This window comes from Macrotis lagotis, chromosome 8 (assembly GCF_037893015.1).
Source record: "Macrotis lagotis isolate mMagLag1 chromosome 8, bilby.v1.9.chrom.fasta, whole genome shotgun sequence".
NCBI classification, from domain to species: domain Eukaryota; kingdom Metazoa; phylum Chordata; class Mammalia; order Peramelemorphia; family Peramelidae; genus Macrotis; species Macrotis lagotis.
The window spans coordinates 58,530,164-58,555,997 of record NC_133665.1 but is presented as its reverse complement, the minus strand read 5'-3'; the positions used below and the strand labels follow the sequence as shown (position 1 = coordinate 58,555,997).

The following is a 25,834-nucleotide window of genomic DNA, read 5'->3' as shown; positions in this document are numbered from 1 at the left end:
GCATCGTCCCGGGTGGAAGGCGGCCACACACGGCGGAGCGGAGCCGGAGCCCAGCGGGCGCCTGCCCGGGCGCTGCCCCCAGCGCGCTCTCCGTCATCCCGGGAGCGCGGTCCGGGGCGGGACCGCCCCCCGCCCTGGGGAAGGGGCCGCTCCGGCCGGAAGCTGAGGAGCCCGCGCCGCCCGCCTGCCGCAGGCCTCCCGGCCCGGCCGCCGCGGGACTGACCGATGCCCGGAGCGCCGCTGCGCGCCCGCAGGTAGCCAGGCCGCCTCGCGCCGCCCCTCCCCCGCCGCCGCTCCGTTCCCGCCCTGCCCGCCCAGCCCCGCCGGCCTTCCCTTCGCACCCGGCCGGGGCTGGCAGAGCCGGGGCGCCCGACCCCGGGGTCCGGCCTTCCGGTGGGACCCCGGACAGGGCATCCCTCGCCAGTCAAGCGGGGAGGGCACCGGCCCCAACCCCCCGCGTTACAGGGATAGTAGCCGCTCTGTAAATACTAGCCACCATCACCATCATCATCGTTGTTGTTGTTATTATTAAAATGCTGCTAAAGGGTCAACATTCTGAGCATCCACTGCCACCACCACCGCTAAGCTTACAAGCCAAGTGCTCCATTCATTCTAGTAGCGTCTTGGCTTGTCTCCCACGGACTGCCTTGATGATTGAAGCCCCCAAAGAGGTTGAAAATAATAGTAGCTAACTCAGACAGTGGTTTGCAAACTAAGTATTTGATACCTATTATTATTATTGTGGTTGTTGTTGCTGTTACCAGGCACAGGCAGGCACTTTTACAATTTACTTTTGGAAAGATGTGATATCATTGAATGGTGGAGCCAGACAAGGATTTCATTATTTTTTTTCCCAATCAACATTGATTTTTTTGTAAGATTTTGATCCACATTTTTTTCTTCCTCCCTTCTTTCTCTACTCCTCTTCTTGACATCGAGTAAACTGATATAGGTTATACATATACAACAATATTAAACCTATTCCTATATTGGACATATTGTAAAAGAAGAATCAGAACAAAAGGAGAAAAAAAATGAGAAGAAAAAACATTTTTTTAAGTGAAAATAGTATGCTTTGGTCTGCATTCAGATGCCAGAGTTCCATCTCAGGATGTGAATGGCAGCTTTTATCACAATGAATCGAGATTTAAGAAATAATCTAAATTGATCTTTTAACAATTGGGGGGGGCACAGGTAGGTGGCACAGTGGATAGAGCACCGGCCTTGACTGGCCTCAGACACTTAGTAATTACCTGTGTGACCTTGGCCAAGCCATTTAACCCCCATTGCATTGCAAAAACTAAAAGAGAGAGAGAGAGAGAGAGAGAGAGAGAGAGAGAGAGAGAGAGAGAGAGAACAGAGCTGGTGGAAGCTGAAGCTCAGAGAAATTTTTGTCTGCCCAAAATTTTCTGGTGGTTTTTGCACTAGTACTCATGTAGTTTCCACTCTTGTACTCTAGGAACCATAAAGATCATTAGATCATTTAGTTTTAATTTCTAGCCCCTGACCCCTTTTCATAGCAACTGAAATTTAAAGGCCAGAAAAGGGGGAAGATTTGCAATTTGTACTTAATTTTGTTTTAAAGATAGTTCTTCACTAAAGCACTTTACTGAAAGTCAATCCTGTATCTTGGTGAGGAAGTGACTCCTAGTTCTCAAAAACTGTGCCACAAAATGTAAACTGTACCAAGCTGGAAAGGCCTTCAGTAGCATCCAGTGATAAATTGACTACATATATGTGCATATACATATACATATACATATACATATATATATATATATATATATATATATATATATATATATATATAAAACTTCTGTCTGAGGTCCACTCTACTTAAGTTCAGGGAAACTCATCACAGATTTAACAAAGCAAAACAAACAAATAACAAAAACCCTTGTTATTTCTTTATGTTGGCATTTTTCAGTTAATCTGTTTCCATTAATTGGGGATTCCAGAAGAAAAAATTCCACATTCAGTTCACCTCAGCCTTTAATGATATGTACCAGACAAAGAATTGAAGGAATTTTACATGTAAATTTATTTTTTCAAGTCCCATTTGAACGTCTTATGGTTATTAAGGTAACCTCAGGTTCCCAAAGACTATGACCACAAAGCATAGTCACCAGCAAACCTTATTAAACTAGAAAATTGAGTATAGGTTCAACAGACAGATTGTACTATAGGGACTATTTGTGCCCATCCTGTGGTAGAACATTTCAAGCTCATTGGTGTGGTCAGTCACAGTTGGGCACACTGTAACTTATCTCTAACAGAGTTATGTCATTTTGATTTTCAATAATGAAGGACAAGGTGGATGGGGAGGGAGGGAACAAGATTGGGGGGATTGTAAAATTCAATATAAAATCTTAAAAAGAAGTTAAAAAAATAATGAAGGACAAGAATCAACCAATATGTGTTATCTGGAAGGACCAGCTTAAATAGGTTCAGAGAGGGAACCCTATCAAAATTCTGACCACTAGACAATTTTTTGGCCGTCGCAGAGAAGAGACTGGACTAAGCAGTTATATTTTACCTACTATGCTTCAGATCCTATGTTGAATGCTTTTTACAAATAGTATCTCATTTGATTCTCTGTGAAGTTGATACTATAATTATACCCATTTTATAGTTGAGATCTTGGGATTAATTATAATAGAAATAGTAATATAATGATCTCATTTGATCCTCACAGCATACCTGGGAGATATATACCTATTATTATCTACATTTTAACAGTTGAAGAAACTGAAGCAGAAGGGCTAAGTGACTTGTCCGGAGTCTTAGCGCCAGGAAGTGTTGAAAGCTATATTCAAACTCATATCTTCCTGATTGATTCCAGGTCAAATGCTCTAATTCACTTTACCACTAGCTGCTTCTTAGCAATCTACTAAGGTGTAGGTATATTGTTGTATGTGTTCATGGAATTCTTGCACATAACAGGTCTTCTGGAAATTTTAAGTGACAATTGTACTTCACTAAAAACAATTTTAAAAAATTACTAGTAAACTACAGTTCTCCAATGTAATCAAACTTTCTTGAATTATAATCACCTAAAGAATGGCCAGCCCAAGCTAGAGAAGCACTGTCTACATGGTATGATTTCAGGACTTGGAAAATCTTCCAAATTTTCTAAAAATACTTGCCCATCCAACCTCTTAATGCTTTAAAAATGTACCATTAAAGATTTCATTCCTTTTTTCTATCACACATAGTAACAAGGAAGGTACTACTTTAAGCATCCTATGGTTATACCTTCACAAGAATGAGTTTATCTGATGGTGTGATGTTTTGTTCTCTATTCTCAAAGAAGACCATGAGATCAGAAAGGTGATGATGACATAACAAAGGTGTGAATTAGATTTTAGTGAGGAGATGCTCTGCTAAATCACCAGCCTCACTTTCTCCTCTGGAGCCATCTGGGTCCAGTAACCAGATAAGAATCAGGATTACTGGAGATGTCCCTGGATATTGGTTTAAGTGACTTGTCCAAGGTCACATAGCTAGTAAGTGTCAAGTATCTGAGTCTGGATTTGAACTCCTGACTCGTGGGCTCTATTCACTGGGTCTCCTAGCTAAAACAACAACAACAAGAAAAGATTCATTCACAAGAATGAGTTTTATAGGGTGGCTAGGTGGCAAAGTGGATAGAGCACTGGGAGTCAGGAGTACCTGAGTTCAAATCTGGCCTCAAACACAATAATTACATAGCTGTGTGTCCTTGGGCAAGCCACTTAACCCCATTTGCCTTGCAGAAACCTAAATAATAAATGAGTTTTCTCTTATTTTTTTTGAAAACTAATTTTTATAAAATTTTATTTATTTAAAGCAATGGTTTTAAGTGACAACAGTAGTGGTATTGCTGGATCAAAGGATCTGTACATTTTTGTTGCCCTTTGGTCATATGAATCATTAATTTTTAAGTTCATCTGAATAACTGTTCCTTTCTAATATGTTGTTGCCAAAATCTTCATTTTTATAACTTTATGAACTTTAACTATCCTGGGAAAGCATAATTATTTTCTCTATTCATATTTATCTTTTGAGTATGAAAAAGTCATATTTACATGTAGCATGTTTTTCCTAGGGAAACTCATAAAACAGTTCAGTGATCAAATCTAAATAACCAAAGTCAATTGGAGATAAGTCAATCAGTTAATGACTAAAGAGTAGGGAAGGGAATGAGCATCTTCTTTGTTCCAGACACTGTTCTAAGGGATTAAAATCTCACTTGAATCTTCACAATAATCCTATTATTAACCCCATTTTACCTTTGAGGAAACTGAGACAAACAGAACTGATTGACCTAGGCTCATACAGCCCCTAGGTGAGGACATACATGAACTCAGGACTCTAGCCTATTTCTATCTCTATCTCTAGCCTATTTTACATGCTAGGCTTCCATTGAAAGCCAAAAACATAGTCTCTGTTCTCAGAGTTTATATTCTAATGGGGGAGATAACCTACAAATAATATGTATGTGGGTAGGATAAATAAATCATACACTGAGTTTCAAGGACTGAAGATTTTATATATATATATATATATATATATATATATACATATATATATACATGTATATATATATATATATATATATATATATATATAAAGATTTTATCTATTTTGAGTTTTACAATTTTTCCCCTAATCTTACTTCCCTTCCCCCACCCCCACAGAAGGCAATCTGCCAGTCTTTACATTGTTTCTATGGTATACATTGATCCAAATTGAGTGTGGTGAGAGAGAAATCATATCCTTAAGGAAGAAACATAAAGTATAAGAGATAGCAGGATCAGACAATAAGATATCAGTTTTTTTTCCTAAATTTAAGGTAATAGTCCTTGGTCTTTGTTCAAACTCCACAGTTGTTTCTCTGGATACAGATGGTATTCTCTATTTCAGACATCCCCAAATTGTGCCTGATTGTTGCCCTGATGGAATGAGTGAGTCCATCAAGGTTGGTCACCACCCCCATGTTGCTGTTAGGGTGTACAGTGTTTTTCTGGTTCTGCTCATCTCACTCAGCATCAGTTCATGCAAATCCTTCCAGGCTTTCCTAAATTCCCATTCCTCCTGGTTTCTTGTTGAGTCCGGGGGAGGGAACTCAGGCCGACATCAATATGATGCATAAGCTGGTTCGTTTATTGATCACAGGATACATACTTTTATACTCTACATTTACATAACCAATTACATAAGCGTTTTAGCAAGCATTTTTTTCACATGCATACCTTGTGTATGTCTTAGGTGATTGTTTTGAGAACCAAACAGTGTTTTGATAAACAGAGTGAAGATTGTTTTGAGAACCAAACAGTGATTTGATAAACAGAGTGCAGAAGGTAATTATCTCAGAATGTGCTATCTATCTGAGCCTGGGAATACATCTTGTTAGCTCAGACATGCAACTACTCCCTTATCTAAGCTCTGAAGTACATCTTGCTCGTTAAAGCACATAACTATTTCTGTATTAACCCTTCATAGCTCTTAGCCTGGAACACATATGACACAACAGTTTCTAATAGAACAATAGTGTTCCATGACATACATATACCACAGTTTGCTAACCCATTCCTCAATTGAAGGACATTTACTTAATTTCCAATTCTTTGCCACCACAAACAGGGCTTCTATGAATATTTTTGTACAAGTGATGTTTTTACCCTTTTTATCATCTCTTCAGGGTATAGACCCAGTATTGCTGGATCAAAGGTCAAGCATTAAAGATTTTTGATTTGGGTAAGATTCCTCATACTCTCCCCCTCCCTAACATACAGATAGTTCAAAATGAACAGTTGTTGGGGCAGCTAGATGGTGTAATGCTTAGAGCACTGGCCCTGGAGTCAGGAGTACCTGAGTTCAAATAAATCCTCAGACATGATAATTACCTTAACTGTGTGACCTTGGGCAAGCTACTTAATCCACTCCATTGCCTTGTAAAAAACAAACAAAAAACAAATAAAAAAGATTAGTTGCTTAGTCTTGTAGTTTTAATTGTTTCTCTGACTCTTCTGGCTCTTCCATATTGCTACAGCAAAAGTGGATTATGGGCTGGTGATAATCCACTTTTGTTGTAGCAATATATTCCCTGTGATTTCTGTCTTTATCAAATGCAAGAACTAATCCTCTCTTCTTCCAGCTTGAGTCCTGCAGCCTACTTCCCTTCTCTTCATCAGCTTTTGGAATAAACCTCCCTATGTCCATTTAGTTTCCCAGCCAAATCCTATACCCTGATTTAAGGGTTGTATGAAAGGGAAGCATTTGAGGTGCTATATGCATCATTGCTTGGAGACCTTCTCTACTATTCCCCTTAAGGCAACTGAGATTGCTAATCCTGGGCAAAAAAAAGGACCCTTACTCAATAATTCTTCACAGAAGGGTAAGAGCATTCTTAGCAATTTTTCTTCTAGGTCAGTCTACCCACTAATTAGTAATACTATAGAACTTCAGATTGTGGTAAAAAATTAATTTTCTTCAGTCGCTTATTTCCTGGGACCAAAAAAATCTGTTGGTCTCTGACCAGGTAAGAGAATTCCTTATGTGACAATAGAGTTCTAGACAAGTCCCTTGACCTCTCTTGGTCTGTTTGTTTTTTTTTTTTTTTTTGCAAGGCAAATGGGGTTAAATGGCTTGCCCATGGCCACACAGCTAGGTAATTGTTAGGTGTCTGAGGCCGCATTTGAACTTAGGTACTCCTGACTCTGGTGCTCTGTTCACTGTGCCACCCAGCTGCCCCTTGTTCTCAGTTTTCTTGTCTGCAAAGAAAGATCATTGGACTGGAATACATCCAAATTTCAGTTTCTAAAGCTATGATTCTATGATTTGTTTGAGGTGTCCCTTTGGACACTTTTGAAAACATATACGAATATAAATTTTATAAAAGTGTACGCAGAAAAGTATTTTCAAATCAAAGATTCATAAGAAATTAGTCAAATGGTGCCTGCCATAATTTTTTTTTTCAAGGCAAATGGGGTTAAGTGGCTTGCCCAAGGCCACATAGCTAGGTAATTATTAAGTGTCTGAAGTCGGATTTGAACTCAGGTGCTCCTGACTCCAGGGCCGGTGCTCTATCCACTGTGCCACCTAGCCGCCCCAATTTTTTCTGTTTTTAAAATGAACAAAAAGAATGATATAACGTGAATATAAATTTTAAATGATAATTTTAATCTAGAATTGGAAGCATTGTCTATAGCAGGTAAAGGACACATTAAAAAATTTTATTGAAGCTTTGGGCTTGCATTAATTTCATATTTGTATATATTCAATTTAACTGCTTATATTTTTAGATTTATATATATTATAAAAATCAATAATATTAATTAGTGTTAAACTTGATTAATTAAATACTGAAGATACAATAATACTGTATCTTGTGAATTCCTTATGGCTTCTATCTAAACTTTGACTCTTAGTTTTTACATGTACTGTTTCTCTTAACTACCTTTTCCCTAAGATAGGGCCAGAAAAGACTTTTTTTTTTGACTACTCTTTAAATCATTATAAAAATCACCAATTGAATCATCATGTAAGGAAATTTTGGATTTTCAAGTTTATATATTATTGTATATTCTTAAGATTTTCTGGGTTGGTTAGGTGGCTCAGTGGATAGAGCACCGGCCCTGGAGTCAGGAGCACCTGGATTCAAATCCAGTCTTAGACACTTAATAATTACCTAGCTGTGTGGCCTTGGGCAAGCCACTTAACCCCCCCCAAAAAAAAAAGATTTTCTTCTAATGATTTTAATTTTTTTTTTCATTCCTAGTTTTAAGTTTGAGATTCCATTTTTTTTTCTTCTTTTGCAATTGCTAATGTTTCAAAATAGACAATTCCTTTTCCCCACTTTGGGTCGTAGTGCTCTCTGTGGCCCTGATAGCCTAAAAATGGCTTTTTTCACTGGCAGTTCTTACAGGTTCTATTCAAACAAACCTCTCTAACTCAAGCAAGCCCAGATATTTATCCTTTGTTCACCTTCCAAAAGGACTTAATTTAAGAGTCTGCCCAGATCCAACATTCAGGATTTTAATCAACTGTATCAGAAGTAAATTAGTTCTTGACAGTTTGAGAACATTGAACTGTGACTAAACTTCTGTTACATTTCAGAGCAAAAATTTAAGGGATAATTGAATTTAAGAGATAAAAGACTTTAAACCCTCAGTTCTGTTTTTTTTGGTAGTCCCTTGTTCTAGTGTTTTATAGGTGGAGAGAAAAATTCTGATTCCTATTCAAATTCTGTCATTAATTTGTAGCCTTGGGCTAATAACCATGCTTCTCTGGGTCTTAATTGTCTCATCTATAAAAATTGTTTGAATTATCTCTGACATTCAGTGATTTTGTGATTTAACTTCCTTCTGAATAAAAATAAATCAACCAGATTCCCTAGACCATTTTGTTTTGTAAAGGTTATCCTTCTTTCTGTTTTGTGGTCTGGAGAATAGAAGACAGGAAAAAATGTTAGGTTGTTTTGAAAGAAACAAATACAGCTGGTTTGATTGTTTGACATCTGTGTAGCTACTTGATTTTGTAAATATCCATAAATGAGAGTTTCATAAGTACAAAATTAACTTATTGCACATTTAACTAAAATTAGCAAGTTTATTGCCAGAGTCACACGTCACCTTTGTTTATTTGTAGTAAAGACACCACTAATGGGGCAATTTGAGTTTCTGAATGCTTTTACTAACATGTTGATAATATTTGCTTTTTAAAAAAGGCATTTCTAATTCTATACACAGTCTGTATTGTTTGTGTTTAATGCTATGCTTGAATTTGTTTTCCCTTGCAGGTTCAGATACCTACCTGGTTGATTCTTTACTATGGCACTCTACTTTGATCATCGGATAGAGGCACCTGACTCAGCTGGATCTCCATCCCATATAACATGGCATCCCGTTCATCCATTGTTGGCAGTTGCTTCTGTCAGTTCTACTTCTGGAGGAAGTGTAGATGTATACCTAGAACAGGTGACTTAAGTTTCCATTTTGACCTAAGCATCTTCTTCATTCAACACATCATATTGAGTTCCCATTGACATATCCAATGCAGCTTCATACTATAGGGAGTACAAAAAAGTTAAGACATAGATTTTGATAAGAAATTTAAAATGTAAGAGGAAAAACAAATTATTCAAATCATTAGAGATAATTTAAGTACTAAACTGTGTCCATAACACAATATGCTAATTCCCTAATTATCTAGCATGATTTGGGAATGTTTCAGCACTTTCTGATGGCAAACTTAAAATACATTTACATATATGAATACATATATACATGTGTGATAGTGTTCCTTGTTTGATAAACTTAAAACATTAACTACAATTTGGGCTTTTATGATGAACCTGGGGAATTGGGTAATAGATTGTCCTATCAATTAGATAAAATGCTATTGGACTGAATTTTTATTAATTGCAGAACATATTTTAAGACTACTATTCTTTTTGGGGGGGGCTTATTTATTTTACATTATTACAATAATTTTGTTATAAGAGTAAACATAAACCCCCCAACCCCAGAAGATGAAAAACCTCAAGAATGGTGAGAGAGAAAAAAAAATGTGCTTCAGTCTGTGTAAGACTCTTATTCTTAAAAAAATTCCTGATGACAATATAAAGTCTCTTTTTTTTTTTTTGCTTCTTTCTCATAGACATGGGAGGGTAGCATGTGAAGCAACATGACATCCCAGTCTGTAAAATATGACTGTCTTTTTGTAAAATTAATAAGTGTTCTTTGAAATTGTTTTCTTCCCACAATAAAATTATTCTTGGCTTAACTCTTTGACCCTTTCATTAGAGGATTGACATGGTCACACTAGAGCTTTGGAAAGATTATTTTGACTGCTATGTGGTAGATGAATTGCAAAGAGGAGAGACTGGAATCAGAGAAATGAATTGGCAGGTTTTATGATATTGCCTTTGAAGGTGAAAAGGTGGTAAGCATATGAGTGACTATGAAAGAATAAATGGGAGAAATTGGGGAGGGGAATGGAATCGATTGAACTTGGCTACTGACTCAGTATGGTATGATGAAAGAGAAGAAAGTTGATGGTTTATGTTTACTTTTCTATTTACTTTAGACAATATTATAGCTTTCCATGGAAGGCTTCTTGATAACTGGGACAATTCTGATTTTAGCTTTGCATTTTAGGTGCCCAGCATATATTATGATGAATAGTTGATGCTTAGCAAATACTTGTTTAATTGGGTTAAATTCAAGTTTTAAGAATGACTCTAGGGGTGGCTAGGTGGCACAGTGGATAAAGTGCTGGCCCTGGAGTCAGGAGTACCTTTGTTCAAATCTGGTCTCAGACACTTAATTACCTAGCCTTGTGGCCTTGGGCAAGCCACTTAACCTCATTTGCCTTGCAAAAACCTAAAAACCTAAAAAAAATGACTCTAAGATTATATAAACCTGAGGAACAGGGAAGATGGTAGAGCTATAAAACCATAGAACTTTGGAGAAGGAATAAGTTGAATATGTGGGAAGAAACTGAGTTTTACTTTAGAAGGTAGAGCTTAAGATGCTAATAAAGCATCCTGACTGTTGATGATGGGAATGTAAAGTTCTAAAGAAATATTAGGTAGGACTGGTTGTATGGATTTGGGAGTCACTTGCAAAAAAATGTAAAGTCACTGATGGAAATTGAACTTTTGATAACAACTTATCACTAAGAAATAAATGGTAGAGAGCAGAGAAAGAATGTAGGGCAAAACTCTTAAGTTTTTTTTTTTTAAAGATGGACTAAGTAAAAGTTTGTTTTTAAAGGCAGGGTCATCTAAAAGTTTTTAAGGATGAGGTAGACCTGATTATCTTTGAGGGCTGTGGGAATGTAGTGATTGTGGTTTTAAAAAAAAAGGAGATATAAAAAGAGGGGTTCTTGGCAAACAGAAAAGATACCTCTTTCTCAGAGACCATGGTAAAAGAGTCGGAAATGAAAATGGGTGAAGTTGTAGAGAGGTTTTGACTTGTGAAAATGAAGAAACTCTTGCTAGATCACCTCTAAAGAGGAAGAAAGGCCTCTGAGGTTAGAGGAAAGATAAGGTTTGAGTATTCAGTGATGGAATTGGGGAAGAAAATAAGGCAAGGATCAGTTAAAGGACTTTTGTGTCCCAATAAGAGTCCTTTTCAAATAAATTAAGATGAATTTGTAGTATAACTAGTGAGAAGGAGTACTACCAGTACTCAAAGAAGTCTGTTTGGTAAGGATGATCCAGATTTGTCTATGAATGGCAGAGGAATCTAGGGGATAAGGTGTAAGGGAATTGGTTTCTACTCCAGGGGTCTCCAGAATAAGGTGATTAAGTGAAATCTCATCACCATGCAGATTGATATGCAAATTGATTGACTTTTCATACTTTTCCAGGATAACTATTATATATTCAGTGACTCTACTTGGTTTTCCCTACTCCACTTCCAACTCTTTTAGTTTCCTTTTATGTATCCCCCCTCAACCCTTTTAGATTGTTCCAGAAGGTTTTGAAAACAGTCTTTCTTTTCTTATTCATACCCTTGTTTATAGTTAATAAATGCTTATTGAATTGATCTGAATTAGATTATTTGGGGTTCCTTTCTCTGAATTTTGGAAAATGAGGCCAGAGCAGAATTATAGCATTTCAGATTTGGAAGGGACCTCAAAAAGTCATCTAATTTAGAGTCTCTTCTAGAGATGGATCCCTAGAATACCTAGGTAACCATCCAACTTTAAAGACCTTCTTGGAGGAGTACCCTAACACCTGGAGAGGTGCCTGTTTTGTTTTTGGATTGCTCTACATTAGCAGTTCTTTGAATTGAATTTAAATCTGTCTTTCTGCAACTTTCTGTTATTGCTTTTAGTCCTGTTCTCTTAAGATTAATGTAATCTTAGGAATCCTATTCACAAATCTTCAAAATATTGAAGACTGCAATTACATTTTCTTTTTCCTAGGTGAAACATCCTCAGTTCCTTCAACTGCTATCCTAGTGGCATCTTTGTAAGGCCATTCCCTATCCATATAGCATTCCTCTGAATGTTCTTCAGCTGATCAATGTCTATCCTAAAATGCATTGCCCAGAATTGAATATTTAATAATCCAGTTGTGATGTGACCAAGACAGAGTATTGCAGAACTCTTTTTCATCTCCAACCCAGAATACCAAGTCTCTCTTAATGGAGTTGAAGACTTTTTGGGGGTGCTACGAGCTTATACAATGCAATAAATCCCTCAGATATTTTTCAGTTAAACTCTCTAGACCTGCTTCTTCTTACAATTGTGAATCTCTTCTTTTGAACCCAAATATAAGATTGTACAAAGGACCCATGTTCAATTTCATCTTGAAAGTATTTAACCTGTTGTAGCCTGTCAAGACATATTTGTATCCTAACTTGTTACCTAACATGTTATCTATGGCTTTGTATCTTCTTGAATTTTTAACTTTTTTTTCCTATCATACTTGAATAAGTATGTCAACTATACTATTATTAACCAAATCATTGATAAAAATGTAAAATGCATCCAGCAAAGCACAGATCTGCAGGGCAATCTAGAGACATAGAAACCATTAATACTTATAGTTTGGTGACAATTTCCAAATCCATATCACTATGCTTTTGTTTTTCCCACAGATTATCAACATTTCAACACTATTATCATGAGAACATTCTAATATATTTTGCCAAAACTTAGTTAAACTATGGTTACTATAAACTGTAATTTATTTTAAACTATAGTTTTAGCATTCCCTTGATCTACCAACCTAGTTATTTTTTCTATAAGGGAAATTAGTTTAGTCTAGCATTACATGTTTTTGATGAAACTATTTAGATCTTTCTGTTCAGTGCTTTCTTTTGTTCTCTGCTTCCTTTCTAAATAGACACTAACAATTGCTTTAATGATATGAGCTGGAATTTTGCCAAGAAAGAAAGAAAGTCAAACTTGGTGGCCTATAGCTTGTAATGATCACATCTTAAAAAAAAAAACCATCAAGTGATTTGTTTTTTTATGTCTAAATCTTATATCCATTTGGATCTTATCTTGGTATAGAGTGTGAGGTGATGTCCTAATCTAAGTTTCTTCCATACTAACTTCCAATTATCCCAGCAGTTTTTATCAAAGAGAGAGTTTTTATCCCAATGGCTGGACTCTTTGGGTTTATCGAACAGCAGATTACTATAATCATCTCCTGCTTTTATACCTAGTTTATTCCACTGGTCCACCACTCTATTTCTTAGCCAGTACCAAACAGTTTTGATGACTGATTCTTTATAATATAATTTTAGATCAGGTAGGGCTAAGCCACCTTCTTTTGCACTTTTTTCATTAAGCTCCTGGCAATTCTTGACTTTTTATTTCTCCATATGAATTTACTTACACTTTTTTCTAACTCATTAAAGTAATTTTTTGGAATTTTTATTGGTAGGGCACTAAACAGATAGTTTAGTTTTGGTGGAATTGTCATTTTTATTATATTAGCTGTACCTATCCATGAATAGTTGATATTTGCCCAGTTATTTAAATCTGATTTAATTTGTGTGTGAGAAGTGTTTTATAATTGTTTTCAAAAAAGATTCTGAGTCTGTCTTGGCAAATAGGCTCCCAAATATTTTATATTGTCTGAGGTTACTTTGATTGGGATTTCTCTTTCTAGCTCTTCCTGCTGTATCTTGCTAGTCATATATAGAAAAGTTGAGGATTTATGAGGGTTTATTTTATAACCTGCAACTTTGCTAAAATTGCTAATTGTTTCCAGTATTTTTTTTGGATGATTTCTTGGGATTCTCTAGGTAGACCATAATGTCATCTGCAAAGAGTGAGAGTTTTGTCTCTTCCTTCCCAATTCTAATTCCTTCAATTTCTTTTTCTTCTCTAATTGGTGATGCTGACATTTTTAATACAATATTGAATAGTAGTGGTGATAATGGGCACCCTTGTTTCACCCCTGATCTTATTGGGAATGCCTCTAGTCTCTCCCCTTTGAATATGATGCTTGTTGATGGTTTCAGATAGATACTGCTAATTATTTTAAAGAACAGTCCATTTATTCCTATACTCTCTAGTGTTTTTAATAGGAATGGATGCTGTATTTTGTGAAAAGCTTTTTCAGCATCTATTGATATGATCATATGATTTCTGATAGATTTGTTGTTGATATAATTGAGTATACTAACAGTTTTCCTAATATTGAACCAACTCTGCATTTCTGGAATAAATCCTACTTGATCATAATGTATTATGTAATCGTTTTGCTAAGATTTTATTTAAGATTTTTGCATCTATATTCATCAGGGAAATAGGTCTATAATTTTCTTTCTCTGTTTTAACTCTTCCTGGTTTAGGTAGCAGCACCATATTGGTTTCATAGGAAGAGTTAGGCAGAGTTCCATCTTTCCCTATTTTTCCAAAGAGTTTATATAAAATTGGAACCAATTTGGTAGAATTCACTTCTGAATCCTTCAGGCCCTGGAGATTTTTTTTTTAGGGAGTTCAATGATGGCTTGTTGAATTTCTTTTTCTGAGATCAGGTTGTTTAGGTATTTAATCTCTTCTTTATTTAACCTGGGCAACTTATATTTTTGTAAATATTCATCTATTTCACTTAGATTATCAAATTTATTGGCATAGAGTTGGGCAAAATAATTTTGAATTATTACTTTAATTTCCTCCTCATTGGTGGTGAGTTCACCTTTTTCATTTATGATACTAGCAAATTGACCAGAGGTTGATCAATTTTATTGTTCTTTTCATAATACCAACTTTTGGTTTTATTTATTAATTCAATAGTTTTTTTGCTTTTGCTTTTATTAATTTCTCCTTTAATTTTTAGAATTTATAATTTGGTATTTAATTGGGGATTTTTGATTTGTTCTTTTAATTTTTATAGTTGCATGTTTAGTTCATTGATTTCTTCTTTCTCCAATTAATTCATGTAAGCATTTAGAGCTGTAATATATCCCCTGAGAGTTGCTTTGAATGAATCCCATAGGTTTTGGTATGTTGTTTCATTATTATCATTATCTAGGATAAAATGGTTAATTCTTTCTATAATTTCTTTTTTAGTCCACTCATTTTTTAAAATGAGGTTATTCACTTTCCAATTTGTTCTGGGTCTATATCTCCTTGGCCCAGTATTGCCTATGACTTTGTATTCACTATTTCTGCCTTTCTGCAGTTGATCATTAGGTTTTTATCTCCTAGTACATTGTCAATTTTTGTATAAGTTCCACGTACTGCAAAGAAAAAGGTATATTCCTGTCTATCCCCATTCAGTTTCCTCCATAAGTCTACCATATCTAATTTTTCTAATAATCTATTTACCTCCTTAACTTCTTTCTTGTTTGTTTTATGATCGATTTATCTAGATCTGATAGTGGGAGGTTGAGGTCTCCCACTAGTAGAGTTTTGCTGTCTATGTCTTCCTGTAGTTCTTTCAGCTTCTCCTCTAAGAATTTGGGTGCTGTCCCACTGGGTGCATATATATTCAGTATTGAAATGACTTTATTGTCTATGTTACCTTTTAGGAGGATAAAGTTTCCTTCCTTATCTCTTTTAATGCTATCTATTTTTGCTGCTGCTTTTTCTGAGATAAGGATTGCTACCCCTGCTTTTTTTTTACTTCGGCTGAAGCAAAATATATTTTGCTCCAACCTTTTATCTTTACTCTATATGTATCTCTCTGCTTCAAATGAGTTTCTTGTAAGCAGCATATTGTAGGTTTCTGGTTTTTAATCCACTTTGCTATTTGCTTACATTTTAAGGGAGAGTTCATCCCATTCACATTCAAGGTTATGATTACTGATTCTTTATTGCCCTCTGCGCTATCTTCCCTCTGTTTGTATTTTTCCCCCTTTCCCCCCTTATCCATATTCCCCAGTATTTTGTTTCTGAATACCACCCTCTTCAGTGTGTTTGCCCTCCTATATCATCTCCTCCCCTTTCCCCTTTCCTTTTTTTCCCTTTTCCCTTCCCTTCCTTTTGTTATTTCCCCTTTTTTTCCCTCACTCCCCTTCCCTTTCTCCATCTCCCCCTCCCCTTTTCCCCTTTTAATATTTGAAAGGTTAGATGTTTTATAAGTTAACTGAGTATGTGTAGGTTGACTTTAAGCCAAGTCTGATGAGAAGAAGATTCAGGTGTTTCTCATCTGCTCCCTTCTTCCCCTCTATTACCATAGGTTTTTTGTACCTCTTAGTGTAATGAGATTTACCTCCATTCAATCCCCTCACTCCTCCCATCTCTTTCCTGTCCCACTTTTTAAGGAGGTAGTATTTTTTAGATCATTCTATCTAAGTCATAGAAAATTTTGAGTGTCTGTCCCTTCTAGTTCAGTATATTCTATTGAATAGAGTCAAAATTCCTGAGAGTTATTAGAGTCGTTCTCCCAAGTGGGGTTAAAGTCAGTTACATCTCTTCAGGTAGCAGTTTCAGGGATAGATCACGAATGTCCATCATTTCTGGCTAGGTATATTCTCTCTGTTAGAGTTACAATTCTCAAGATTTTTGAGAATCTTTTTTCCCCCATCCTGGGATATAGCCAGTTTCAACTTACTGGATAGCTCTCCATCACCTTTCAAAGATCGCTCATCGTTTCCCTTTGTAATGAAATACCCTCTAGTTTGGGGGGGAGGGGGTCAAGTGACTTACCCAAGTTCACACCAATAGGTAATTATTAAGTGTCTGAGGCTGGACTTGAACTCAGGTCCTTCTGACTCCAGGGCCAGTGCTCTATCTACTGTGCCACCTAGCTGCCCCTTGATCCTTTTTTTCCAATAAAGACTTAAAATAAAACAACTCTAAACAACTTTTTTTGAATGTTATTTTATTTTTTTCAGTTACAGGAAAAGATAGTTTTTGGAAGTTTTTGAGTTCTAATTTTTCTGCCTCTTTTCCTTCTCTTACCCCTCCCCCTTCTCTTACCCCTTATCTTTTATAGATTATACATAACCATCACATTTCCATATTAGTCTTGTTGTGAAAGAAGAATCAGAATTAAAGGGGGGGGAACCATGAGAAAAAGAGAAAACACTTTAAAAAGTGAAAATAGTATTCTTTGGTTTGCATTCAGGCTTTGTAGTTTTTTTCTCTGGGTATATATGGCATTTTCCATAGCAAGTCATTTAGAATTTTTCTTGATCACTGAACTGCTGAGAGGAGCTAAGTCCATCATAGTTGAACTTTACCCACTATTGCTGTTAATGTGTACAATGTTCTCCTGGTTGTGCCCAGTTCATTCAGTATCAATTCTTGCAAGTCTTTCATTTTGGCTATTCTTCAGCTCATTTTACAGATGAGGAAACTGAGGCTAACAGAAGCAAGCGACTTGCCTAGATTCACACAGTCAAGTGTCTGATTCTGGATTTGAACTCAGGTCTTTTTCGCTTTAGACTCAGTTCACTATCCACTGCACCAATTGGCTTCTCCTTTTATTCTCTTTAGCATTTTCATACTTGACATAGTTCATGTTTTTGTGTTTGTGTTTGCCCTTGAAACCATCCTTAAGTGTCTTTTAAATATTCTTCTGTACATCCTTTTGTATCTCTCTTTACATGACTCTCACTTTACCCTCCTAATCATAAATATTGAGGAGTTGGGGTCAGGAGTGGAGGTAAGATATATTGGTCCCCAGGAACCATGTCTTCAAAATTTTATTTTTGAGAGCCTCCCATTCCTTCTGAATTGACTTCCTCTGTCTCTGTAGTCTCCTATATAAGATTTCACTGAAATCTTTGGAACTCTATCTTTTCACATCTAGAGTACATGCTAGACTCTTCCCAGATTTAACTTCTCTTCCCCGATTCTAGTATAGAATGGACATACCATTCTTAGATTACTTTAATTTTTCTTTCACTAACCAGTTCTTTCTTGGGGAAAATTAGGTCCTGAATTGCAGTTCCTCTTTTTGGTTCTTCGTTTTTTGGCAGGATGAATTTATTGTTAGGTAGTAATGAGATTGAATAATAAAGAATTCACAAGAAAAGGTGGCAATAAAATATTTTCTCCATAAATCTGGAGCATACTTCTCCACAAATGCATGCATCAATGGAAGTGGATACTTACAATACATGCTTCAGTATGATTTTAGGTGCCCAGGGAACTAAGAACTTAAAGTGGGTCACAAAGCCAATATTTAGCAGAATTGGAGCATGAACCTTGGTCTTCCAGTTCTGAACCTAGCTCTCTATTGCACCATGCTACCTCTAATTAATTTTACTAATATTTACTATATTTGGTAAATCATCATGCTGTTTGTCTAACTGTTTTTTTAAAAAATGTTTCTCAGTTTTTAATATCAACCTTAAATCGATGGCTCTTAATGCCCATTATGTTCATTTGGGCATTTAACCATGCAGTTTATCTTATTTTAATATTCTGTTTGTTTATTTTTTCCAACTATATCCAGCAGTGGGTTTTCAACAGTCCTTTTTTGCAAGGTTTTGAATTTTACAATTTTTTTCTCCCTCCTTTTCATCTCCCTGGTCCCAACAAAAAAGTAATCTAATATAGGCTATATTTGATTTGAAGAATCAAATCAAATCAGAAAAAAAATAGAAAAAATATAATACATGAGACAAAATTGAAGATAGTAGGCTTTGATCTACATTTAAATTTCATAGTTCCTTCTCTGGATATGGATGGTATTTTCTATAACAAATCTTTTAGAATTGTCTTTGATTATTGAACTGCTGAAATGAACAAGTCCATCATAGTTGATCATCACCTAATGCTGTTGATGATGTGTATATAATGTTCTTCTAGTTCTGCTCACTTCACTCAGCATTAGTTCATGCAAGTCTTTCCAGACTATTCTGAAGACCCATCCTTCATGATTTCTTTCAGAACAATAATATTCCATCACATTCAAATACCATAGATGTTCATCTCAGTTCTTCTCCGGTTGGTGAATATCACCTCAGTTTTCAGTTCTTTGCTACTGTGAAGAGAACTGCTATAAATATTTTTGTATATGTGGTTTTTTTTTACCCTTTTTTGTGATCTCTTTGAGATACAGATGTAGTAGTGCTTTTGCTAGATCAATGGGTATGCCCAGTTTTATTGTGTTTGTGTTATTGTTTTATTGAGTTCAACTAAATAAAAAGTTTGTCCTTCATTTTTGAAGAAGATCATGACAGCAGGGAGGTGTGATGCTGTGACAAGCACATAAGTTGGATTTGAGGGAGAAGGTGCTGTACTAAGTCACCAGTCAGAACCATCTGGATCCAGAGGCCAAATATGAATCAGATCCATTGGAGATGATGCTGGATAAGAGGCAATCAGGGATAAGTGACTTTTTAAGGTCACACAGCTAATAAATGTCTGAGGCTGGATTTGAACTTCTGTCCTCCTGACTCCAAGGCCAGTGCTCTATCCACTTGGTCTTACATCACTTGAACCCTTTTTTGACCAAGCGGTCATTTCAGACTTGCCATTTGTGAAGTTTATTTTTCCTTCCTAAATGAACTAAGATCCTTTAGATTATGATTGATTCTATTCAGTAATGTTTTGTGCATTTCTACAAGCTGTAACTTATATCTGCACTGTTTATGTTGGCATTTAATCACATCATGTTGTTTATTTGTTTCACATATTTATCTTAGGAAAGGGATTATGTTTTTTCTATTTCCCACAGTACCTAACATGGAACTGAACATACAGGTGCTCAAAGTCTTTTTGAGCTTTAAAGTTACATGTCAAGTTTGAATTGATATGTTAAAGTTAATGAGCATTTTTCATTTAACATGAATGTAATAAAATATCATTAGGCATCTGAGGTACATGTATAACCTCATATTGACACTGATCCATTGATTCCTAGTATTTTTGTCATATAGCACTGATTATTTCTTCAGCATTAGCTGATATTGTCTTTTATTTCCTGTATAGGGTGAACATGTTCCTGAAACACACATTGAGAGATCATTACGAGCTATGTCCCTGAGCTGGCACCCGACTCGAATGATCTTGGCTGTTGGCTGGGAAGCTGGAGAGGTTGTAATATTTAACAAGCAGGATAAGGAACAGCACACAGTTCCCACTACCCACATTGCTGATATTACAGTTCTGAACTGGAGCACAAATGGGAATTGCCTTGTATCTGGTGATAGGGTAAGTAAGTCAAATTTTCACTTTACTTCTCATAACTTTTTTTTTTTACTTTTTGCAAGGCAAATGGGGTTAAGTGACTTACCCAAGGTAACACAGCTAGGTAATTATTAAGTGTCTGATGTCGGATTTGAACTAGGTCCTCCTGAATCCAGGGCAGCTGCTCTATCCACTGTGCAACCTAGTCGCCCCTACTTTTCCTAACTTTTAAACTTCCAAAGATATTAAGCCATAGAAAAGAAGATATAACTTAATTTAATCTAATAGAACTAGTGAAAAACATGAGAACTAAGATGTGATTTCATTTCATTGATTGTGGAAGGTTACCCCCTAAGATTTAAGTATTAATATTGTTTCATATTCAGACCTAGAGTGGTCTGGTGTCCTATGTGATACTTTTTGGTATAGGAGTAGTTGCACAGACCCACATCACCTTGTTAACCAATGAATGCATGAGTAAAGAACATTTATAAAGCCTTCTCTGTAGTCCCTGTCCTTAGGGACCTTACATTCAAGAAGCTTACAAAAAGCTTAGGAGAAAAACACATATAAAAGCATGGGGGTCAAAAAGGGTATTTTGATTGGAGAAGTCACAAAAATATTATATAGAATCATAGAATTGATTGACAAATCCTTTCCAGAAACAGTAGTAGCAATTATTTTATTATTGTTCTCAGAGAAAGATGTGAAGAGCAAGGGGTGGATTAGTGGGAACAAAATTAATTAATTAATCAATGTGATAGCCAGAAAGATGATAAAATAAATGAAGGGATTGGATAGTCAGATGGGCTATGAAGCACAGCCTGGTTTCTAGGGCCAACTGGACATAGGAAGCTATGTGTATTTGTGCTGTTGATTCACTAGTCAATATAGCCAGGGCCTGGGCTTGTGGTTCCAAAGTTGATTGTACCACCTAGGGCCTGGTCTTCCGAGGACCAATGAAGGCCATAGGGAAGGCCAAGGTAGATAAAATAAGAAACAATAGAAACATAGAAGAAACATTTCCACCAGATGGCAGTGTACTCTAGCCCCCAGGCCAGTGGGGGTTCTCATTTCATTTGCTTCAAATAACTAAGCAAACAAAAATAGGCTGGATTCTGAATTTATTCTATAGATGAAACATAAAATATTGCTTCTGGATATTTAGGATGTGACATCTATGTCTCTGTGTCTATCCCATCTCAAGGAAATTTTCTGCTCTCAGTTTTGTGATTTTTGTGAGAAACTTCCATCCATAAGCTTTAGGTAAGGAGCAATCATTGGCCACTCAATTTGTTCAACATATTGAAAAGTCAAGGGAAAAGTGCAACATTTCTTCACAGATATGCCCTTCAATCATATTATATCATGCATCTACACCGTACCTGCAAATTATCGCAATGGAATAATAGATTGGTGCTTGGTCTTAGGACCCAGCTTTGAAAGATCCTGGACTAAAGTAGAAAAAAGCAAAAAATAAAAAAAAAAGATGAGGGCCAGGGGAAAGGGAGAAAAAGGATAGTAAGTCCTTCCTAGTTATGCTTGCTCTATGACTGCCATCCCCGGTTTCCCTAGTCATGGAACATAGATACCTGCAATGGAGAGTTCTTGAATGGTTTTCCCTGCCCCTGTGCCTGAATTGCTTCTAGAAGTCTCAGGCTGCTGCTACCCTGGTCACTGACTATGGTGCTAGAGTTCAAATGACCAAATCATTTTTTATTAGCCTGCCTGGCAGTCAGACACTTGACCTTCACCTGAGAGCAATCAGTTGTCCTCATTCTTTGTTTGGAAAGGAAAGAAGGGTACATATATTTAAAGCAAATGGGAGGAAAGAGAGATAACCTATTCTGAGAACTCATTGCCATAGGTCTGTGTCTGCTCTGTCACTAGACTTTGATGGTATTCTCTGGTGATCCTTGTTCTCTCTGAGTTCATTCTCTTCTAGAACTCTGAAAGGTGAGAAAGAAGCAGTTCCAAGTCGCCAGGGGAGGGGGTGGGCTGTCTTTCTTCTTATTTCCAATGACGAGGGCCAGACATATACCAGCCCAGCACAGATGAAGGAATCTGGCCTAAGCACCGACTACAGAACAAGCCTGGCAAGTTTTTTTGTTTGTTTGTTTCTGTTTATTTGTTTTTGCAAGGCAATGGAGTTAAGTGACTTGCCCAAGGCCACACAGCTAGGTAATTATTAAGTATTTGAGGTTGAATTTGAACTCAGGTCCTCCTGAATCCAAGGCTAGTGCTCTATCCACTGCACCACCTGGCTGCCCTGGCTTCCCTAAGACTGGCAAGTTTTATTCTAAATCTTTCTCTACCAAGAATTATTTGTATTGTCAAGACCTTGCTGATAAACCTCATTCATACAAATAAGAGTAAAATCTATCCATACTCTTACTTCTAGAGCAGCCCTAAACCCAGCATTCCCTTTTCTCTGTTAATCACCAGATATATCTGCCTAGTTATCAATACATTCACAAAGACTTTTTTTTTCCAGGTTCCTCTTTCTTATTTCAATTAACTCCCATTCAGTCTATTTTCTTTACTCTCACATTCTTGCTACTCTGCTTGTGCTTCATATCACTCTGTTTGGAAGTGTCAGCTTTCTTAATTTCTTAAAAAGTAAAAATTATTGAATGTTATCATGCATTAGTTATTTTAATAATTCTTTATAAAGTTATCTTATGTATTATGTAAGTTTGCTATCTCTTATATTTTATTTTTTCCTCAAGTATATGATTTTTCTCTCAACACATTCCATTTTGATCAATGTATAGCATGGAAACAATGTAAAGACTATCAGACTGCCTTCTGTGGGGGAGGGAAACAAGATTGGGGGAAAATTATAAAATTTTTTAAAAAAAGAATTCTTCATAAATTAGGTAACTTATTAGAACAGTTTTTGAGATATCCACAAAATACAACTTGCTTGTGTATTGGTATTTCTTCAGGGATAGAAATGCATTTACTTAATCTTTTAAAGAAAATTCCAAATTATTAAGGTGCCATTTAATGAAAGCTTCTGGAGGAAAGTGTTATGAATGTCCTGAATGGTAAAAAAAAAAAACAAAACACTTTAATACTTTTAGGTCAAATTCTATTGACCTCTTTAGAATTCATACTATGAAAAAACTTTGTGAATATGTTCAGTATGGAAAAGCTTTTTAAGCCAAGGGGCAGTTAGGTGGCATAGTGGATAGAGCACCAACCCTGTAGTCAACACTTAATAATTACCTAGCTGTGTGGCCTTGGACAAGCCACTTAACCCCACTGTCTTGCAAAAAAAAAAAAAACAACCCTAAAAAAAAGAGATAGCCAAAACCTTACTACAACTCAGAAAATCCATAGTTAGGGAGAAAATTTTCAAATATTAGGAAGAAGAGAATGTTCCCTCTCCAGCAGCCTTGCCAACTATCTAATAAATCTTTTCCTTTCTCTATGCCTCCTCCATTCTGGAGCTGTGCAATATGATCATGTCAACTATGCCATTGAGCCCAACTCCACAAGTCTCTAACTTTCTAGGACAAACTTTCTCCTTTATGTGTATTGTTTCTCCCCAGTAGAATATAAGCTCCCTGAGGGTATGAACTGTCTTTACTTTCATTTTTATATCCCTTTCAATCAGTACAATGCTTGTTCATTTCTTCATTCAAATAAAAAAAACTTTAAGAACAAGTAAAAAGGAAATGGTCCTGATATTTTATCAGGACAGATTCTTCATTTCTTTCCAATAATTTCCATTATTAAGGAAAATAGGTGAACTAGAAGAGGAATAAGTTAATTCATTATTAATTTTAATATATCTGAGTATATGGGGCAAATGTTGTTTCTAGGTATAGTTAAATATAAATAATATAATAGAAATATAGTTAAATATAAATTAATAAATGGCAAGTTCTGTTCTCTCAAATTTTAAATGATTAATCAATGAGAACTTTGGGCATTTGAAACTTTTCCCACTAACCTTTGACATGATTGATACATGCAAATGAAAGTCATTAGGATCATATATTTAGAACCAAAAAATACCTTAGAGATCATTCTATTCCCCCTTCTCCCCCACGTTTTAAAATGAGGAAACTGAGGGCTAGAGAGAACACATAAGGAAAGTGAGGACCCAGAGTTGTGCAGGGAGAGACAATCTGAATCCTGGTTGTTTGACTCTAAATCCAGCTCATTTTGAACAAAATTTTGCTGCCTCTTCTCTGTCCTGTGTACCATAACTTTACTTAAGCCACTTAACTCAGCTAAATTCCTCAATGTACCCCTAGGTTAATCCAGTTCTTCAGAGTTCTTTTGCATGTATTCATATTTTATATTTGTTTCGGTTCAAAATACATGTCTTATCTGTGGGACAAAATTATGAGGTCAATGAAGATATATATTACAAGATATAATTTTAGACACACACACACACACACACACACACATATATTTTAGCCACATATATTTTAAAAGACTCCAAATCTTTTATTTAACTCACTCAGTATTAATAGTATACTACTAAAGGAAAGTGATTGGTCAAATCTTAAATAGATCCTATTTAAATTTGGGACTACAAAGATATTATTTTATTTTAGTTTATTACATTCACTTATTTATTTAAGTGAATCAATCAATCAATTAACTAATTTCCAAACTACAGGCAAAAGTAGTTTTCAGCAAACATTTTTTATTTTACTGAAATTTTATTTTGTTTTTCCAATTACATGCTATGGTAGTTTTTCAACATTAATACATTTGCAGATTTATGAGTTACACAATTTTCTACCATCCTCCTTTCCTTCCCCCCTCCCCATGGCAACAAACAAACTGATAAAAATTGTACATGGACATTTGTATTTAACATTTTTACATATTAGTCATTTTGTGTAAGAGGAATTAAAACTAATGGGAAAGAAAGAAAAATCATGAGATAGGAAGGAAAACATAAGAGAAGTTTTAATAAATGAACATGCATTCAGATGCTTCTCTAAAGTCTGTCTATTCATGATTTCTTATAGACTAATAGTACTCCATAACATTCACATACCATAATTTATTCAGCCATTCCCTAATTTATGGGCATCCCATCAATGTCCAATTCTTTGCCGCTATAAAGAGAGTTCCTATAAATGTTTTTGAACATATGAGACTTTGCCTGTTTTTTTATGATTTCTTTTGGATATAGGTCTACAACTGGCATTGCTAAGTCAAAGGGTATGATTAGTTTTATTGCCCTTTGGGCATAGTTCCATATTACTTTCCTGAATGGTTGGATTAGTTCACAACTCTGCCAAACAGAGCATTAATGCCCCAATTTTTCCACATCCTCTCCAACATTGATCATTTTCCTTTTTTGTCCTCTTAACCAATTTGATAGGTTTGAGGTGGTACCTCTGATAAGGGAGGTGATATCTGATAGGCAATTGTTTTAATTTTCATTTTTCTAATAAATAATGATTTGGAGCATTTTTCATATTTATATAGCTTTAATTTCTTCACTTGAATACTGCTTGTTCTTATCTATTGACCATTTATCAATTGGGAAATGATTTGGTAATCTTATAAATATGATTCAGTTCTCTATATATTTTAGAAATGAGACCTTTATCAGAAACAAGCTGTGAAAACTGTTTTCCAGCTTTCTTTCTGTTTTTTTCCTAATCTTAGCTATATTGGTTTTATTACTGTAAACCCTTTTTTAATTTCATATAGTCTAAATCATCCATTTTGTATTTTATAATGTTCTCTATTTGTTGTTTGGTCATAAATTTCTCCCCTTTCCAAAGATCCAACAGATCTTAATTGGTAG

General features: G+C 35.8%; 1 protein-coding gene across 1 annotated transcript in view; it reads left to right on the top strand.

Moving 5' to 3' along the window:
* The window catches only part of IFT140 (intraflagellar transport 140), a 211,361-nt gene continuing 185,527 nt past the window's right edge, over positions 1 to 25,834 (top strand). The window contains exons 1-3 of the mRNA XM_074197165.1: positions 1 to 254; positions 8,783 to 8,960; positions 19,846 to 20,067. Of these exons, the coding sequence (XP_074053266.1) occupies positions 8,814 to 8,960; positions 19,846 to 20,067 (369 nt within the window). The 5' untranslated portion in view covers positions 1 to 254; positions 8,783 to 8,813. The remainder of the gene's footprint in view (positions 255 to 8,782; positions 8,961 to 19,845; positions 20,068 to 25,834) is intronic.